This window comes from Nyctereutes procyonoides, unplaced genomic scaffold (assembly GCF_905146905.1).
Source record: "Nyctereutes procyonoides isolate TBG_1078 unplaced genomic scaffold, NYPRO_anot_genome, whole genome shotgun sequence".
Lineage (NCBI taxonomy): Eukaryota > Metazoa > Chordata > Mammalia > Carnivora > Canidae > Nyctereutes > Nyctereutes procyonoides.
In genome coordinates, this window is record NW_026575139.1 from 4254753 (window position 1) to 4276436 (window position 21684).

The following is a 21684-nucleotide window of genomic DNA, read 5'->3' on the forward strand; positions in this document are numbered from 1 at the left end:
AATATTCTGGAAGGAAGGTTATTGTTTAAATGTTAATACGCATACATGTACACATGCACACAATATGATGGCTACAAATAACCAGCCCTCCTCCCTCCGTCCCTCTCTTCTTTCCTTCCTTTCCTCCTAAGAAAATCCTGCTATGAGCAGTCACTAACCATGAGTCCTTGTATTTAAGGCTGACACAGGGGGCAGAGGACCAGGCCTCTCTGCTCACAGCACATGGCCGGCTCTGTCCCTGGAGTCCAGCCCCTGCTGCCCCTTAGTCTCAGGCAGTCCTATTTCAGACTTGATGCCAGGAGTCTCATTGCTGCTCCATCAGCACTCATAGGGGCATCTCAGAACCTCATTGCTCCTGATAGTAGAATGCAGAGAACATGGAGCATGCAAGAGGGATTATTTCCAAACAGTAATTATATCAAGCATTTTTTATGAGTTGATATAAGTGCTGACCTGGACACCTTGTGGGAAGCAGCCTAGCACCATAGAGTTAGGAGTGTGAGCTCTGGACGCACACAAATCTGGGTCTGAGCCCCTTCTGAGCTCTGTGCCATGGGACCTGTGGAAGTTACTACACTTCTCTAAGCTTCAGTCTTCTAATAAAATAGAAATAATAATATGTACCTTGTGAGTCATTCTGAGGATGAGTGATACCAGGATTAAAAAGCTGGTACTTCATAGCCTTCTTGTCATCGAAGAATGACTTTTGCCATCATCGCTGACTTATAAGGGGCCCAAGGTATGCATCTGATTCCATAGCCCAGCCTCACTTCTGCAGTCAGTTTCAGAAAACTCATTCCCCAGCCTTACTCTACCCTGGATAAATGTTACAAATGCTAGAACTGAAAATATAAAGTGCTGGGAATTCTAGCAATAGTGCCAATTAATCCTATGAAGTCTAAGAAAACTGTGAACAGTCTATAAAGTGAAGAGCATTACTGTACTACATCAAAGTTACTTTGGACTAAACATGAGACTTCTACAAAATCAGAGAGCAAGAATGCTGGACATAAGCTCTCATGTAATAAACTGAAAACTAAAAATTATATTTGCATTTTAATTTTTACTTTTATATTTTTGCTCTGAAATTTTTAAAATTTTACTTAGATTCCAAATATAAGAGGTATAAACAATAAAATTCTATTTTATCCAAGAATAAAGGGAAAGAATCTCATTTATTTTAGAATCTCCTTTTTTGATTACTAATTTGTTCCTTTTTAAAATTTATTTAAAAGATTTATTTATTTATTTAAGTAGTCTTCACATGCAATGTAGGGCACAAACTTACGACCTTGAGATCAAGAGTTGCATGTTCTACTGACGGAGCTAGCCAGGCACCACAATAATTTGCCATTTAAAAAAGTCACTCTTTGGGGGTGTCTGGGTGATTCAATTGGTTAAACACTGACTTCAGCTCTGGTCATGATCTCAGAGTCATGACTGAGCCCCACATTGGGCTCTGTACTGGGCATGCAGCCTGCTTAAGATTCTCTCCCTCCCCCTCTGCATGAACTTGTGCACACACACTCTCTCTCCCTCAAAAAAATAAATAAAAAGTCATTTTTGAGATGAAACATCTCATTCCTGAACAATCAGTGGGTCAAGGAAGAAATCACAAGGGAATTTAGAAAATATTTAGAAACATAAAAATAAAAACAAAACATACTAAAACTTATGGGATACATAGAACACAATACTAGGAGGGAAGTTTTATAGCACAAAAGATGTGCATTGAGAAAAAGAAAGATCTCAAAACAACCTACCAACTTTCTATCTCAAGGAACTAGAAAAAGAGAAACTGAAACAAATGTTAGTGAAAGTAAGGACCTAATAAAGATTAGAGCGGGATCCCTGGGTGGCGCAGCGGTTTAGCGCCTGCCTTTGGCCCAGGGCGCGATCCTGGAGACCCCGGGATCGAATCCCATGTCGGGCTCCCGGTGCATAGAGCCTGCTTCTCCCTCTGCCTGTGTCTCTGCCTCTCTCTCTCTCTGTGACTATCATAAAAAAAAAAAAAAAGATTAGAGCAAAGATAAACAAAACAGAGAATAGAAGTCTAGGGAGAGGGCAGCCCGGGTGGCTCAGCAGTTTAGCGCCGTCTTCAGCCCAGGGCATGATCCTGGAGACCTGGTATCAAGGCCCACGTCGGGCTCCCTGCATGGAGCCTGCTTCTACCTCTGCCTGTGTCTCTGCCTCTCCCCCTCTCTCTCTGCCTCTCAAGAATAAATAAATAAAATAAAATCTTAAAAAAAAAAGAAGTCTAGGGAAAAAACAATGAAACTATAAATTTCTTTTAAAAAGGTCAACAGAATTGACAAATCCTGTTAGACTAAGAAAAAAAAGAGACCCACAAACTAAACTTAGAAATGAAAGAGGGGATATCCCAACCAATGTGAAAGAAGTAAAGAGATTTCTATGAGACTACTATGAGCAATTATATGCTAACAAATTGGATAACCTAGAGGAAATGGATCAATTCCCAGAATCGTACAACCTACTAAGACTGAATCATGAAGAAATAAAAACTCTAACAGACCAGTAACTAGAAGGAAATTGAAGCAGTAATAAAAAAAAAAAAAATCTCCCAACAAAGAAAAGCCCAGGGCCAGATGGCATCACTAGAGAATCCTACCAAACATTTAAAGATGAATTAATACCAATTCTCCTTAAAGTCATTCAAAGAATTGAAGGAGGCAAGGGGTAATTCTTCCTATCTCATTCTATGAGGCCAGCATTACTCTGATACCAAAACCAGACAATGAAACAACAAGAAAAACTCTAGACCAATATCCCTGATAAAGCTTGAAGCAAAAATCCTCAACAAAAATACTATCAAACTGAATTCAACAACATATTAAAAGGATTTCAGGAGTCCCTCCTTATCCACAGGGTATATGTTCTAAGACCCCCAGTAGAAGCCTGAAACTGTGGATAGTACCAAACCCTATTTATACAGTTTTTTCCTATATGTACATATCTATGATAAAGCTTAATTTATAAATTAGACATAGTAAGAGATTAACAACCATAATTAATAATAAAATAGAACAGTTGTAACAATCTGCTGTAATAAAAGCTATGTGAATGTGGTCTCTGTCTCTCAAAGTATCTTATTATACTCTACTCATCCACGATAAAATGCCTATGTGATGGGATGAAGTGAGATGAATGAGGTGGGCACTGTGACATAGTGTTAGGCTATTATTGACCTTCTGGTGATATGTCAGAAGGAGGGTCATGTGCTTCCGGACTGAGGTAGATCATGGGCAATTGAAACCGTAGAAAGTGAAACCATGGGTAAGAAGGCACCACTGTATGTACCACAGCCCACTAAGATCTATACCTGGAATACAAGGATGGTTCAACATATGAAAATCAACGTAATACACCACATTAACACCACATTAACATAACATCACTATCTTAACTGATGCAGAAAAAGCACTTAACAAAACCCAACATTCTTTCATGTTAAAAGCTCTCAACAAAGAGAGCTCAGTGGTTGAAGGTCTGCCTTTGGTTTGGGTCACGATCCCAGGGTCCTGGGACTAAGTCCCTGCGGGGAACCTGCTTCTCCCTCTGCCTATGTCTCTGCCTCTTTCTGTGTGTATCTCATGAAAAAAGTCTTTTAAAAAAACCTTCTTAACAAATTAGAAATAGAAGGAAATTAGCTTAACCTAATAAAAGCCATATATGAAAAGCTCATAGCTAACACTATATGCAACAGTGAAAGACAAAAAGCTTTCCCTTTAAGAACAGGAACAAGGCAAGGAGACCCATTTGTACCACTCCTGCTCAACACAGTACTGGAAATCCGAGCCAGCACAATTAGATAAGAAAAAGAAATGAAAGGCAATGACATTAGAAAGAGAGAAGTAGAGTTATCTGTGTTTGCAGATGACATGATCTTACATGCAGAAAACCCTAAAGATTCCATGCATACAAATATTTTTAAACTAATAAACAATTTTAGCAAAGTTGCAGGCAAAAATCAGTTGCATTCCTATACACCAACAATGACTAACACACAAAGGAAATTAAGGAAAAATCCTATTTGGTACAGAATCAAAAAGGATAAAATAGGAATAAATTTAACCAAGGAAGTGAAAGACTTTTACACAGAAAACTATGAAACATTGCTAAAAGAAATCAAAAGAAGACATAAATAAGTGGAAACACATCTTATTTTCATGGCTTAGAAGACATAATATTGTTAAAATGTCTATACTACCCTAAATGATCTATAGATTCAACAAATCCCCTATCAAAATGATTTTTTTTTGCAGAAATTTAAAAAATCTTAAAATTTAAAAGGACTTTGGAGGGACCCCATATAGCCAATAGTCAAAACAACCTTGAAAAAGAAGAGCAAAGCTGGAGGCCTCAAACTTCCTGATTTCAAAACAGGTTACAAAGTAACAGTAATGAAGTTGGTAAGGTGTCTTTATTAGCACAGAGACAAACATAGATGAATGTAACAGAACAGGCAGCCCAGAAATAAACCCTTGAGTATGTGGCCAAATGATTTTCAGCAAAGGAGCCAAGACCACAGGACAGCAAAAGGACAGTCTTTTTCAATGAATGGCAAAGGGAAAACTGAATATCCACACATAGAAGAATGAATGAACCCTTATCTTAGACAATACACAAAAATGAACTCAAAAGGGATTAAAGATCTAAATGTATGACCTAAAATCATTAAGCTCCCAGAATAAAACACAGGGGAAAGTTTCAGGATATTGCATTTATCAATGATTTCTTGGATATGGCACGAAAAGTAAAAATAGACACTTGGGACTACATCACACTTAAAAGTTTCTGTGCATCAAGGAAACAATAATAGAGTGAAAAGGCAATCTATGTAATGTGAGGAAATATCTGCAAGTCATGTATCTAATATGGAGCCACTTTCCAAAATATATAAAGAAATTCTACAGTTTAAGAACAATAACAGAAAAACAAATAATTTGATTAAAAATGGGCAAAGAGGGCACCTGGGTGGCTCAGTCAGTTGGGTGTCTGTCTTTGGCCCAGGTTGTGATACCACATTGGGCTCCCAGCTCAGCAGGGGGTCCACTTCTCCCTCTCCCTTTGCCCCTCCCTCTGCTTGTGTGTTCTCTCTCAAATAAATAAATAAATAAATAAATAAATAAGCAAGCAAGCAAGCAAGCAAGCAAAGGACCTGAATAGACATTTCTCCAAAGGAGATACACAAATGGCCAATAAACATTAAAAACAAAAAAGATGCTCAATATCCAGGTACCCGGCTGGCCAGTCAGTAGAGAGTATGTGACTCTTGATCTTGGGGCATGATCATGAACTCATGAGTTCGAGTCCTATATGGGGCATAAAGATTACTTTAAAAAAAAGGATGCTCAATATCACTTATCATATGAGAAATGCAAATCAAAACCACAATGAGATAGCATTTCATATCCATTAGGATGGCCACTAGCAGAAGAACAGAAAATAACAAGTTTTTGGCAAGGATGAGAAGAAATTAGAACCTACTAACCTTGCACTGTTGGTAGGTATGTAAAATGGTGTGGCCATTATGGAAAACAGCGTGGCAGTTCCTCAAAAAATTAAAAATAAAATTATCTTATGACTTAGCAATCCCACATCTGGATATATTCCCAAAAAAATTAAAAGTAGGATTTTGAAGAACTATTTGCACAGCCATATTCACTGTAGCATCATTTATAATAGCCAAGAGGTGGAAACAAACCAAATGTTCATTAACAGTTGGATGGATAAAGAAAATGTGGGGTATGTGTATGTGTCTGTATTACGCAGCCTTAAAAAAATATGGAAATCCTGGGATATGCTACAATATGGATGGACATCAAGTGTATCATGCTAAGTAAAATAAGGTAGTCACAAAGGGACAAATAAATACTTTATGATTCCACTCATATGAAGTATCTAAAGTAGTCAAAATCATAGAAACAGAATGTAGGAAGGTGATTGCCAAGGGCTTGGCGTAGGAATTACTGTTTGATGGGTAGACAGGTTCGATTTTGCAAGATGAGAAAGTTCTTTAAACTGATGGTCACCAGAGGGGAGGTGAGTTGGGGCTGGGGGAAGTAGGTAATGGGGACGAAGGAGGGAACTTGTTGGGATGGGCATGGAGTGTCATATGGAATGGCTGAATCACTATACTGTACACTCAAAACCAACATAACACTGTGTGTTAACCATACTAGAATTAAAATTTAAATAAATAATTTTAAAAGGAAACAGAAGAAAGATGAAAAAGTTCTTGAGATCTGCTGTGCAATGTGTAACAGTACTTGACACTACTGAATTGTACACTTAAAAATGGTTGAGATGATAAATTTAATGTTACGTGTTTTATAACAGATGGCAATCTGAATCCTAAAATAAAGTCAGCCTTGGCAGTCTTCGACATCTAGACGGGAGAAAAAAAAGATAGTCCATATCCACGGCTGCCAATTAGAATCCAGAAGGTCACTTTACATTGATTAGAAATAATTGATTCAAGCAAGTATTAGACAGATACGAAATGAGGCTAAGGATTTCAACATTTAAGTTTTAAAATGCCCTGCAAAACCAATTTTCTTAAAATTCACAAACAATAAGTACATGAAGCTCTATCTGATAAAAATACAATGCAAATTCGCTTGTTGAGGGATGGTATAAATGCTACATATTTGAAAGAGAAGATGGGATCGCTATGTCTTCATCGAAGTCACAACCCAGCATCTGATCTAATGCATGCGAGCCCACTAGAGGTGCCAGCATGGCCCAGAGCACCTTCCTGCTACCTGGCCTGGCCCCTGTAGGTAGTTAGTACCATAATAAGCTCTATAGCTTCTATGGTTGGGCTCATAACAAGTTCAGGGGGAGCACTGCAGAAGGATTTCTTTAAGGTTTTCTAGACTATACCACCATCAGGTATTTAATTTTCTAGAGCCTAAAAAGTTAGAAAAGTGGCCTGGCATATAAGATACAAAATTTTAATATCCCAATCATGAAATTAGAGAGATGTTAAGAGCAAACTATGCTCTATCTGACAGACAACATTAATATCTAGAACTTTGCTGTTAAGCACCACTTAAAAGTAGGAGCTTATCTGAATTTTATAGATAAAAAGTTAAGGTTGGTATGGCAATCTGAATTTTGCTCTGTGCCAAGTATGAAGTTGGGAAGAGCATTTTTTTTTCTTTTTTTTTTTAAGAGCATATTAATTTTTACACAGGTGACACTCTCATTTGTATTTTCAAGAGAACTCTAAGAGAAAATACAAAATGGCACACCATGGTGTTAGCCAATGAGATTTCAAAGACAGTAAGATTTAGTCTAAAAATAGCAGAATAATAAATTCATATAGGTCCTGAGAGGGCAATACAACAAATGTTGTACTTTTACAAGTTTTAATTCAGACAAGAAATTAAGAGGTGTCATATATATAAAAAGGCAATGTTTATTTTAAATCTGAGATGGAACCCCTTTGAAAGTTGGGTTCCGGCACTCTGTACCTACCTTTTGGTTGCGGCTGGCACAGCAGTTTCTTTCCTGGCCCCGGAGGGGGATGGTAGAGAGCCACTAGGTTTCTTTGGTAACACGGTGCCATTGTTGACAGTGGTCCTTAAAGGCAGGGTCTGTACCAGTGGTCTTGCTGTAAGACAAGCAGAAATGCAATCAGAACTTTCCCCTCAGTCAACGTAACTTTTTATGGAACTGAAGACAGGTAAGATAGAAAAGGATATTAATTTTAAAATACTGGCAGAACCGGCAAAGGTGCAAAGAGAATTCAGCAGAAATTTTCGACCAAGGAGCTGGAACAATGAACCTAGACAAAAACCTCACCCCTTACACAGATACTAACTCAAAATGGACCAAGGACCCGAGTGTAAAGTGCGAAACTATAAAACTTCTAGATGATGAAAACATTGGAGAAAACTCCATGTGACCTTGGGTTTGGTGACTTTTTAGATACAACACCAAAAGCACAATCTATGAAAGAAAAAAAATGATTGCTTGGCCTTCATTAAAATTATAAAAATGTTTGCTCCGTGAAAGACATTGTTACAAGGATGAAAAGACAAGCCACGAACTGGGAGAAGATATTTGCAAATCACGTATCTGATAAAGGACCTGTATACGGAATATAAAAAAAAGAATGCTTAAAACTCCACAGTCAGAACACAAGCAGCCCAATTAAAAAAAATGGGCAAAAGATCTGAACAGACACTTCACCAAAGAAGATCTACAGATGGCAAATAAGCATATGAAAAGATGCTCAACATCTTTTGTCATTAGGGAAATGCAAATTAAAACAATAATGAGATATCTCTATACACCTATTAGGGTGGCTAAAATCCAAAAAACAAACAAAATAGCAATTGCTGGCCAGGATGCAGAGCAACAGGGACTCCCATTCATTGCTGGTGGGAATGCAAAATGGTGCAGCCACTTTGGAAGACAGTTTGACGGTTGCTAAACATAGTCTTACAGTATGATCCAGTCATTGTGTGACGTTAGGTATTTAATCCACTATTTGAAAACTTATGTCTACATAAAACCTGCATTTAATATTTATAGCAGTTTTATTCATAATTATAAAAAATTGGAACCAACCAAGATGTCCTTTAATTGGTGAGTGGATAAACAACCAGACAATGGAATATGATTCAGGGGGGAAAAAAAAAGCAGGGAAGCGATCCACGCAAGGACAAGGATGAGTCTTAAACCCATGCTGCTCAGCGAAAGCAGCCAGGCTGAAAGGCTACATTCTGTAAGATTCCATTTATATGACATTCCATAAAAGGCAAAATTACGGAGACAAAAACCAGATCGGTGGTTGCCAGAGGTTGGCCAGGTGGGGGTAGGGGACCGAATAGGTAAGGCGCCAGAGCAGGGTGGTAAAAGGATTCTGTATGATGCTGTATGGCTGGTGGCTATGTGACACTGTGCATCTGTCAAAACCTAAAGACCCTTAGAGCACAAAGAATGAACTTTAATGTATGAAAACAAAAATCAGGGGATGGGGGAACCCATGAGGGATAAAAGAATCAAACTATACTACAAGTACGTGCTATAACCTCACGGAAGGGGGCAGGCGGGAAGGTGTGTGCATCTAAGCACTGTGCTTGGGTCTGTAACGTTGTTTCCCACAGGGCATGGTCAACACCTCTGAAACCACTATCATGAACCCTAACAGTGAACAATTAAGTAACAGCATGGAGGATGGTGGGGACCAGGCTTCTCGCTGTTGCACAAGGAGGCTGCAGACATGCAAGGGTCAGGAAGGGGCAGGTTGCTGAATGAGCCAGGGGGTAGGAGACCTCAGTACAAGCAATGTTGAGCCTATTATAGCTACAGATAGAAAATTATAGCTATGTATGTAAACATGGGTTAATATAAACACATTTCTTATTTTTTAAGATTTATTTATTTATTTTAGAACGAGAGAGAGTGTGCATGAGTGGGGGAGGGGCAGAGGGCAAGAATCCTCAAGCAGATTTTCCACTGAGTGGGGAGACTGACGTAGGGCTCGATCCCACGTCATGAGATCATGACCCATGAGATCATGACCTGAGCTGAAACCAAGAATCGGACGCTTAACTGAGTCACCCGGGAGCCCCAGTATAAACACATTTCTTAGCTCTGCCTTCTGAGGGTACTGTAAACAATGACACACCCAGCACCCAAATCCTAGTTTATAATAACACGATCCCAGAACAACAAAAGAACAAGGACTTCTTGAGGGAACTGCCCTAACCTGGGGTAGGGGCAGGGCACGTACTTGAGCTCAGAGTCTCTTTACTGCCAGAGATTAAGGAAGTGCTCAAAAGAACCCCAAACCCTATACTGATGGGGCCAAGTCAAAGGAACCCAGGAGTCAACTGAAAGAGCTCCCCGGGTAGCCGGAGCTGGACAATTTCAGCAACAAAATACATAAAGTAGCACTGGATTAGAGCCCAAAGTATAAAATATCCACGAGTCTATGCTGATGTAATTACTGAGTAAATGATTAAATGGGCAAGAAAAGATACATCTCCTGTGCAAATTCCAGATAATTTATGTAGGTACTTCATCCTCAAGGACGTGGAGCACAGAGGCACCTGGGTGGCTCAGTTGATGAAGCATCTGCCTTTGCTCAGGTCCTGGGATCGAGCCCCGGATTGGGCTCCCTGCTCAGTGGGGAGTCTGCTTCTCCCTTTCCCTCTGCCACTCCCCCTTCTTGTGTTCTCTCTCTATATATATCAAATAAATAAATAAATAAATAAATAAAATGTTTAAAAAAGAAAGGAGGTAGAGCACAGTCCTCTACTCCATGAGTGTGGGCAGCACAGCGACTGCCTTCTGCACAGTCCAGTGTGGAGGTGGGCCGGGGAAGTCACGCCAATGTGGACAAGGCTGGCAAACTCTATCCAGGCCAGCGTCATGGTGATGAGTCATGTCGACAGTTCGTACCCTGGATAGGATGTGAGGGAAATGCACTGTACCTCTACAGTCTTCCTCCCTGGACCCAGGACCTACTCAGCACACCCAAGTTGAAGGACAATGGATTATCTGATCAGGGCTCCTCAATACTGTCAAGGTCATCAGAAACAAGGAACATCTGAGAAAATGGCAGGTTAGAGGAGCCTCGGGAAACAGGATGACCGAATGTAATCCTGGATGAGATCCTGGGACAACAGAAAAAGGATGCCAGGGATAAACAAAGGAAATCCAAATAAAGTGAGCCTCCAAGTAAAAAAAAAAAAAAAGTATCACCAGAACTCCTGGGTGGTGCAGATGATTAAGCATCTGACTCTTGATTTCAGCTCAGGTCGTGACCTCAGGGTCATGGGAGGGAGCCCTGATTCCGGCTCTATGTTAAGTGTGGAGTTTGCTTGAGATTCTCTCCCCCTCTCCGTCTGCCCTGCCCCATCATGTTCTCTCTCTCTCTCTCAAATAAATAAATCTTTTAAAAAGAAGATAAAAAACAAAAATTTCTTAAAAATGTCATCATTGTGGCATACTAATGTAAAATGTCAATCACAGGGGAAACTGGGAGCGGGGTAGATGGGGACTGTCTGTACCATCCTCGCAACTTCTCTGTAAACCTAACACGATTTTGAAATCAAAAAAATTATTTGAAATGCTAGCTGCATTTATTTGAAATGCTAGGAGAATTTATTTTGTGCATCACAGAATTAAACCGGCCTCAATTTAGGTTCTTAAAGACAATGACAAAACTGCACAGAATGCCAAGGGTTTTTTTGTTTGTTTTTTAAAGATTTTAATTATTTATTTATTCATGAGAGACACAGAGAGAGAGAGAGAGAGAGAGGCAGAGACACAGGCAGAGGGAGAAGCAGGCTCCATGCAGGGAGCCCGACATGGGACTCAATCCCAGGTCTCCGCGATCACGCCCTGGGCCGAAGGTGGCACTAAACCGCTGAGCCACCTGGGCTGCCCCTGAATGCCAAGTTTTTAACACCCCAAAACTTTCTAGTCCCTAAGGCAGGGGAGCCAGGCTTCCCTCTTTTTTCAAATGTGACAGAAGATGGCAAAGGGCACAGGCACTACCCCCAGCCAGAGCACCACACCTCCCGCCACCTCCTGTGCTCTGTCCTTCCCCACCTCCAGGGCACCTGCCCACTAGCATGATCCCGGGGTCCTGCATTGGGCTCCCCGCATGGAGCCTGCTTCTCCCTCTGGCTGTGTCTCTGCCTCTCTCTCTGTGTCTCTCATGAATAAATAAAATCTTAAAAAACAAACAAAAAAACAAAAGTCCTGATACCAAGAGAAGGCGTTATGTTAGCATTTCTGAGTCACTATGAACTTTTTATGTTTTCTTGAGTCATAATTTCAAAATTCAGTCTCATAATAACCTAGTTCTGTCCTTCTCCATAAAGGGCGCCCAGGGCTCTGGAAGCTCATGAAAAGGCCAACTGCATGTGGCAGGCTCCCCACAGGGGTGACAGGTCTTGTCTATTAAGCTGTACTAGAGCATCATCAAAAGCACACAGAATTCTTAAAATTCTGATGAGAAATCAGGAAAGGAAAACAGAGGATGGGGCGGGGCATGGTGACCCCCCTCAGAGTGACAGGAAGTCGCAGAGACCTCGTTAGTGCTATGCACCCAGCTGGATAATGTCCTTGGGGTTTTGTCACCACTGACGTCAGCAGCAGCACCACTACTGCCAGCAATGTGCCTACTAAGTGCTTATTTTGCACACGACACACCTCAGCAGGTTACTTCCATGTTTCCACGTCTAGACATGATTAGCCACACAAGGAAGAAAGGCGGCCACCATACAGGGAAAATTCTGGAAGAAAAAAATACCTCCTAAGGTCCAGCGTGAACAGGCACCAGCCTGGATCGTGAGCACGGGAGGACATAAGAGCAGCTATAATGAGTCATTTTCAGACAAGCGATCTTTAAAACCGACAAGAAATAGCACAGGGAAAGGTTCAAACACAATTTCCCGCTCATCAGGTGCAAAGACAAATGACTCCTTTACTTCCACATGACACTAAGATATGAGACATTCTTCTGGTTCATAAAAGGGATTTTTTTAAATGACATTTTAATTGTTCCTAGGGGCAACACAGAGACACGTAGCACGAAAGAAGAATTTCTCAAATAAAAGGAGAGTGAATGATAAATGGTATGTATTTAGAACGCACTCACTGGAGTGCTACCAGGACGGTCGGAATCTCAGATCTCAAGGGAGACTGAGAAGCAGAGGAATGAGCAAAGCAGACAGGACGGCCTCACTCTCGGGTCGGCTTACTACAGGGCCTCAGAGAAGTCCCTACCTTTCCGAGCCCTGGCTTCTTTGTAAAGGAAGGACAAGAGCACCCAGTCTGCAGGGCTGCTGGGAGGATCTGGAATGAGGAGTGGGGAGCTGTCCGCAGCGTGTCAGGGATGCAGAGGCCCGCGAGAGGCGGGAGCTATTATCCACGCTACACCCAGATGACCAGATGTTTTTGGACATCAGGGTGCAATCGAGCCCCTGGAATGTGGTGTGAGAAGAGTTACTGTAGTGTTTCAGTTATGGTTAGAGGCACCTGCAGGGGGATCGGACCTGCAAGTGCCCTCAGCCACGTCCAGCAGACACAGGAGGGGCCGAGGAAGACCCCAGAGGGTCCTCTTACTCGTGCTTGGCAAAGTGAGGGACGCAGGGGATGTAGGGGTAGGACCTCAGGTCTGGGCGTAAGGGCCAGGGCGCTAGAACCAGTGTGTCCCCGACAGGCAGTGTGACCTCAGGCTTCAATTTTAGTCCAGATGTGCTCTAGGGATGTCTCTTCCCACCCTGAAATCTGATCTTAATTCGTGTGGGAAGAGTGTTCTGAGTTTCTATGACTTTGCCACCCAGAGTAAGTTCATAGAGAGACCCAAGCGTGCACCAGGGAGCTGAGCCCCAGGGCTGAAGGGGACAGGCCCTTGGTCTTGCCACACGGGGAGGATTTAAGGCCAGTAGTTCCTTGGTTTACTATTTAATAGAAGGTCCTCAAGAAACTGCCAAGAGTTAAATTTCCTGCAAAATGACTCCAAGGCACAGTAACTAAAAATCTTAGGCTCTAACAAAAGTTATTTGCAATCTTAGGTCTAAAACATTCACAATGGGGCAGCCCGGGTGGCTCAGCGGTTTAGCCCGGGTGGCTCAGCGGTTTAGCATTGCCTTCAGCCCAGGGCATGATCCTGGAGTCCTGGGATCAAGTCCCATGTCAGGCTCCCTGCATGGAGCCTGCTTCTCCCTCTGCCTGTGTCTCTGCCTCTCTCTGTGTCTCTCATGAATAAATAAAATAAAATCTTAAAAATAAAATAAAAAATAGAATAGAATAGAATAAATAAAATAAAATAAAATAAAATAAAATAAAACATTCACAATGAAGCCTGAAATGAATTTTTTTTTTCAGTCTTTCTAGGTGGTAGGATTGGAATACCCAGACTTCAAGAAGTACTTATCTGTGGGGCTCTTGGGTGGCTCAGTTGGTGAAGCCTCTGCCTTTAGCTCATGAATCCAGGGTCCTGGGATCAAGGCCCATGTAGGGCTCCCTGCTCAGAGTGGAGTCTGATTCTCCATCTGCCCTTCCTCCCACTCGTGCTCTCTCAAATAAATAAATAAATAAAATCTTTGAAGAAAAAAAAAGTACTATCCATGATGATATATTTTCAAAACTACAGTTTTGAAATATAGAAATTTGAGTCTAGCAAGTCCAACCTACCAATGCTTATTATTATGAGTTACAACCTAAAGACCAAGCAGCCCTTTTCACTCACATCATAGTAACAACTCAATGTGCAATATTTGATAAGTAGAATTTTAGAATTTCCCATTAGATTTCAGAATAAATTTAATTATGCAAAGCGTGACTATGTATGTGGTTATGTGTGGAAATCCAAAGTCTAATTTTAGCATATCTGGCCATGTGACTCTAGAATTCCTAATTATCCATTTATTTAATTTTGGTTTTTTATAGAAAAAGAGAGAGAATCCCAAGCAGACTCCACGCCCAGCACAGAGCCTGCTGAGGGGCTTGATATCATGACCCTGAGATCATGACCTGAGCTAAGATCAAGAGTTGGCTACTTGGGGCAGCCCGGGTGGCTCAGCAGTTTAGCGCTGCCTTCAGTCCAGGGTGTGATCCTGGGAACCGGGGATCGAGTCCCACGTCAGGCTCCCTGCATGGAGCCTGCTTCTCCCTCTGCCTGTGTCTCTGCCTCTCTCTCTCTCTTTTTCTCTCTGTATGTCTTCATGAATAAATAAAATCTTTTAAAAAAAAAAAGAAAAGAAAAAGAGTTGGCTGCTCAACCGACAGAGCCACCCCAGTGCCCCAACTGGAAGGAATCTATTTATAGGTTTCATGTATTTTTTAATTTAATTTAATTTAATTTAATTTAATTTAATTTAATTTAATTTTAGTAGGGTCTACACCCAGTGTGGAGCCCAACGTGGGGCTTGAACTCAGGACCCTCAGATCAAGACCCTCTAATTATCCATTTCAAAATGTACAAGATGTCCACATTTGAAACTGGAGGAGGCACACTGCATCTGCTAAGCTGTAAGACAAAGTGGGTAATTACTTAAGTAGCGTGGAAGATCCTGTTGCTGACACCTGGCAAAGTCACACATGCTCTCATCCTCCGACGAGCAGTCCTGTTTCTAGGAATCTGTCTGAGTCTAAGACACACTGGCAACAATGCAAAAATGCCACATGCACAAGCTCAAGCACTGCAGCATCAGCTGTAAAGCCAAAGACCACCCACAGGGACTGGGTGAGCAGACTGTGGGGCTCCTCCCCCGGGGTGCACTGGGAGAGGAGTAAGGGAGATCTCTCTACGCCGCAGTGAGAAGAGCAAGGTCCCGAACAGTGTGCGGATACATCACTTTTATCTGCTGTGCCGGAAGCCCGAGGACTTACAGCAGATTAAAATTCTAACTCCTCTTACATAATTTTAAAAAGGTCTTAAAATGATCAGACGACACATGAATCAAGTTTTAATATAGCATTGGCGGTCAGATGAGGCTAACCCTGGTATCATGGGTTATTTGAATTCTTGGGCATGGGTCTGGTAATATAAGAATCCTACAAGGCTGAAGAGTCAATATAACGGAAATATATGGGCAGAAAGGACATTAATGAACTGATTATGAAAAACCATTTATTAACAACCCAAGTGTCCATCAACTGATGAACAGATGAACAGGATGCTGCATCTCTGTGCAACAGAGTATTATTCAGCCGTCAGAAGGAATGACGTGTCGACACCTGCTATGGCACGGATGTACCTTGAAGACATGCTAAGTGAGAGAAGACAGTGGCAGAAGGCCCCAGACTGCATGATTCCTTTTATACAAAATGTCCATAACAGTCACATCCGCAGAGTCAGTAAATTGATGGTTGGGGGGCGGGGGGCAAGGGGGACATGAAATGCTATAATGGGTATGGGCTATCTTTTGGGGTGATGGCAATGTTCTGAAATTAGAGAGTGGGGATGGCTGTACAACTTTGTGAACATACTAAAAACCAATGTTTTGTACAGTTTGAAAGGGTGAATTTTATGTTCTGTGAACTATATCTCAATAGGCTGCTATAAAGAAGTTATTTATTAGAAAACTGGAAAAATCTGAATGCTGACACAGTATTAAGAAGTTAATTTTTAATGATCAATACCCTTATCAGGGTATTATGGATTTTTTAAAGAGAGAGTCCTTATATCTTAGAAATATATACTGACGGGGAGCCCTGGTGGCCCAGCGGTTTAGTGCCGCCTTTGGCCCAGGGCATGATCCTGGAGACCTGGGATCGAGTCCCATGTCGGGCTCCCTGCATGAAGCCTGCTTCGCTCTCTGCCTGTGTCTCTGCCCCTCTCTCTCTCTTTCTGTGTTTCTCACGAACAGGTAAATAAAATCTTAAAAAAAAAAAAAATATATATATATATAAATATATATATATACTGACATATTTATAGATAAAATGATACAATGTTTTGGATTTACCTTAAAATAATCCCAATGGGGATCCCTGGGTGGCGCAGCGGTTTGGCGCCTGCCTTTGGCCCAGGGCGCGATCCTGGAGACCCGGGATCGAATCCCATGTCGGGCTCCCGGTGCATGGAGCCCGCTTCTACCTCTGCCTGTGTCTCTGCCCCCCTCTCTCTCTCTCTGTGACTATCATAAATAAAAAAAATAAAATAAAATAAAAATAATCCCAATGGGGTGAGGGAACTAAATCATGGGGGGATAATAAATAAAACAAAACTGGCAACATGTTGATAGATCATGAAGCCAAGTAAAAAATAAAAGGTATTTTTCTTTCTACTTTTATATACATTTGAACATTTCATAATATCAAGTTTCTTTTATATTTTTTAAAGATTTTATTTATTTATTTCAAGGGGGGCGGAGAGGGGCAAAAGGAGAGGGAGACAAAATCTCAAGCAGATTCCACACTGAGGGCACAGCCTGCTGTGGGGCTCGATCTCACGACCCTGAGATCCTGACTTGAGCCGAAATCAAGAGTCAGATGCTTAATTGACTGAGCCAGCCAGGCGCTCCATCATAATATAAAGTTTAAATATAACCCTTCTTACAATCTGGGAAACTGAATATATCTAGTAAACCATCTCCATAATTCACTAAATAATGCCTGTCTAAACCGGGGATGGCAATTTATGGGAAAAATGAGAGAAACTACAGTGTGTTCCATCTAAAAAAAAAACCCCAAAGTTATTTTCTGTAATAGAACTGTTTGTAAGGAGCAAGACAAGGAGAAAGCACAGTGTAGCGGAGAGAGGGACACAAACTGTTCTCTCGTTGTAGTTAAAGCAGGATAAAGAACTAATTATTTGTTATTTTCATTCCTTGCAGAGACCTTCAAATTCAATTTGTTAGTTGTCCCTCTCTAATAAAATTTGTGAAGGGACCATACATAATATTTCACATGATCATGTGCCGAATGGGATCTACAATATTTGCGACATTTTGCAAATCAAGTTAAACCTTGAGAAGAGAGCCCTCATTTCAAGTTCTTCGGTTATTCATTTCCTAAGTATTTGGTTTGATTTGAGTAATCTGAATTTAAATAATACTGCTAAGCAAAGCAACATGGATGGTGGAAAGAAGGCATGTCCAGCCAGGCCCTGGGGGCCAGTCCCGGATTTATGTAACCTAGGGTAAATGATCCAATCTCCTAGAGGTTGTTTTCTCATCTGTAAAATGGGCATGATATCAGCTACCTCAAAGAACTGTGGAGAGGTGAAATGGGCTCACATATCCCAAAGATTTATTGCGACGTCCAGCCAACCAATAAATGGTAGCTACGAGAATCATTCTGAATATCAGGAGCAAATGTCAATGTAGCAGAGACTAGTGAAGGGCGATCTCTAGCCTGCTTACAACAGCAGTCTCGGAGGCTAAGTCCTGAGACTAGAAGGTTTTGATGTCCGGGAACGGCAGGACCCACTTGCATATGAGCATCTCTACCAGAAGATTTTGGTCATTTTTAGTAATTCTCTGATCTGTTATTTAATAGGGTTCTGATTATAACCCATAAAAAAAGTCCGCAAAAGGGTAATCAAGTTTGCAACACGCAAGCTGCCAGATTACAGTCGGAACACACAAGCAAAATTTAAAAGGATAAATACGAATTATTCGCTTGTTAATGCATAACAAAGCAGACAATCCCAGATACATGGGACAATGACTATATTTTAATCTACATTTTACATTAAAATCTTATAGCACTCTCCTAGCACTGAAATGGAAATTAGTCATGCATGTATACAATGGGCTTATTATGAATTGCACTCCAAACCATGATTCCTTGTCTTCTTGAGAACACATGCAAGCCAACTCCAGCCTCCGGACATTTGCTCTGAGCCCTGCTGTTTTTCTCAGTGCAGTGAAGATCAGGGTAAGAGACACACATTTTTAAAATCCAAGTTTCTTCTGCTTAGTACACCATGGAATATTTAGAAACCAACTAAAAATATAAAAAAAGAAAAAATCGCAATTTTACCACTCAGGAAAAAAAAAACACCACCACCAATCAATGATAACTCTTGGTATACTTCTAGTCTTTCTGCACAGATTTTGTCTGTTTACTTGAATCACACAGTATATACAGTTTTATATCTTGCTTTTGACTCTTAATGCGATGCACAGGCACTTTCCCTGCTGTTACTGATAACACAAACATTTTTAAAAGATGACACCGTATTCAAGCATATGAAGTGTTGCAGATTTCTGGCCATGTCCCTATAGCTTGCATTCCCTCCATTCCTTTCTATCCATTTATCCTCCAATTTGCATGATGTGGCCACGAACTCTTCTTTGTGAAGCGCTCTCCTGTATCTACACCCACAACAGCGATATATAAGGGGATCTTCTCAATGCATTCTGCTAGCCTGCTCCAACCACATCACCGAAAAGACTTTAATATTACCAAGAATTTTTTAAATATGTGCCTTCACAAACTATCTGATTCTCCTTTCTCCACGATCTGGCAACCCAAGCTCAGCACGCCAAATCTCCTCATCTGAAAGTCAATCTAACAAAAAGAAAGCAAACTTAGCAGGCTGAGGTTCTCTGGAGTTAAGATGCATGACAGGGCAACCAGCTTTCAATATTTAAAAAAAAAAAAAAAAACAAAGGCAAAAGGGAACAGGAATAACAAAGTTTAGGGCACCTGGGTGGCTCTACTGGTTATGCATCTGCCTTCAGTTCAGGTCATGATCCTGGGGTCGGGATCGAGTCCTGCATCGGGCTCCCTGCTCAGTGGGGAATCTGCTTCTCCCTCTCCCTCTGTCATTCTCCCTACTTGTGCTTCTATTCTCTCTGTCAAATAAATAAATAAAATCTTTAAAAAAAAAAAAAGTAACAAAGTTTGGGGAGCTCAGGTGGAGACTGGTTAAAAATCCTGGGAACAGGAGAATGTTGCCAAGGAAGAGATCTGAGACATAGCTGCCTCTAGATAAACTCTATGTCCACAGGCCCAGCATTTGATAGGTGATAGGTTGGCCACAATCTTCCCCCTGTCTCAGGAAGCCATGAACTCAATCTGTTAGTGAATTATCTTTCCCGAGACTGCAGTTCTCACTGTTATGCTACTGAAGTGATACAGAGGATAATAAAAAGTAAGTCAAAGCTGAGAGGTCACGATAACTTTCTTCAAGTAAGTGAAGTACTGTCATGGAAAGGGATTAGAATCCTGATATAAGGCCTCAGAGGCAACACTGGGGCCACTGGGTAGACCCTGCCGTCTACTAGGCAGGGTTGACTGCGGCATAGACACAGCATCCACCACGCCCTTACCTTGACCTGAACCATCCTGAGCACTTTGAAAGCTCACCATCTACCAGTGTGGCCTGTTCATGATGGCACAACCATTCCTGTCTCTGAGCAAGCAGCAAAAACATATGTGCCCAAAACTCAAAACACTGAACCCAAAGCTTCTCTGACAACACTTAGTGTTTAAAAATCAGAATGCCCTGTGTCCCGTCTACTTCAAGTCTGTATGAGGACGGCAGCCAAAATAATGTAAAGTGATAATAATGTGGTCTTGGGACGCCTAAGTGGTTTAGTCGGTGAAGCGTCTGCCTTCGGCTCAGGTCATGATCTTGGGGTCCTGGGATCGAGTCCCACATTGGGCTCCCTGCTCAGTAGGGAGTCTGCTTCTCTCTCTCCCACTCCCCCTGCTCATGCTTTTTCTCTCAAATGAATAAATAAAATCTTTAATAATAATTATTAGAATTATTATAATTATTAGAAATGATATATATTATATAATAATAATAATAATAATAATGTGATCTTTTACAGCCAAGAGGCTTGCCTCCAATCCATCTTGTCTGAAAGATCCCCCAACTGAGCCACGGCTACCGGACCAAGGGCCAGCTCTCCAGCTAGAGATGCATATGAACCCAATGACCCTCTCCAGAAGGGGAGCAGAGACCAGGGCTTCTGACAGGCCCCCTCCGGCCCCTCCTCCCCCTTCCCACCTCTGCCTTCACTGTCCTGTAATTAACTGCTTGGGGAAAACCATGGCCCATTCCATCCAGGGATGCCAGCCCGCTCACCAGCTTTCTTACAATCTCTATTCTTTATCTTGGGGTAACTCCCAGGCTATCATGCTGATTTACTTTTACTTATTAAAAGAATATTATACAGAAACACCGAATTCACTATGAAAACAAATTATTCTCTTAGAGGAAGTTTCCTGAAAACCAAACTCTACTCTTAACCAGGAAAAGAAAACCCCTTGGCAGGCCTCTTGTATTATTTTTTCCTTCATTTTTTTTTTAAACATAAGTTTTGGAAGTCTGACATTTTATATGAAGCAACAGCTTAGAATGTACCCTTTAGGGTAGAGTAGTCATCGGTTTTATTTTTGGAGAGCTGAGTAGATCAAGAATACCTAAAATAACCTGGTTTCTATTTAAAATTTCCTAATCACTGTAACTTAGGAGAAGAAGAAAACATGATTCAAAAGGATTATTCAAGGGGCGCCTGGGTGGTTCAGTCAGTTAAGCATCTGACTTCAGCTTGGGTCCTGATCTCAGGGTCTTGGGATCGAGTCCCGCATCAGGCTCCCTGCTCGGCGGGGAGTCAGCTTCTCCCTCTCCCTCTGCCTCTCCCCCTGCTTGTGCTCTGTCTCTCAAATAAATAACTAAAATCTTGTAAATAAATAAATAAATAAGATTATTCGAGAGGTAGTGTTACATGGTAACAGATGGCAGCTACACTTGGGGTGAGCAGGGCACATAGAGATGTTAAATCACTATGCTGCACACCTGAAACCAGTGTAACATTGTGTGTCAATTACACTCATAAAAATGATAGGAATCTGCAGATATTGCCTTGCACGTATATCTCACATGGAGCTGGTGATAATTACCCAGAAGGACAAAGAAATAGATTTCTTTCCACAGATATGTGAAAATGTAGCCAAGTACTTGAGAAAAAAAGTAACATATGCAACATCAGACAGTACCCTCTCCTGACTCCAAGAAAAACATGGTAACTGTGAAATAATTTGTTAACTCCAAACAACCAAAAAAAAAAAAAAAAGCTAATTTTAAAGGGACATTTACATGCTAGTGTGAACTCAAATGTTTTAACCAAAGGAACTGAACAGCCAAGACGAATTCTATTTTCTAAAGTTAGCCACAAGGAACAGAAATCCTGGCAAAAAAAATGAGCAATGTATATGGGTTGA

At 41.2% G+C, this 21684-nt stretch overlaps 1 protein-coding gene across 4 annotated transcripts in view; it reads right to left on the reverse strand.

Moving 5' to 3' along the window:
- The window catches only part of EML1 (EMAP like 1), a 185314-nt gene that overhangs the window by 54906 nt on the left and 108724 nt on the right, over nt 1-21684 (reverse strand). For all 4 annotated transcript variants that reach the window (XM_055304152.1, XM_055304153.1, XM_055304155.1 and 1 more), the window contains exon 3: nt 7504-7639. In XM_055304152.1, the coding sequence (XP_055160127.1) occupies nt 7504-7639 (136 nt within the window). The remainder of the gene's footprint in view (nt 1-7503; nt 7640-21684) is intronic.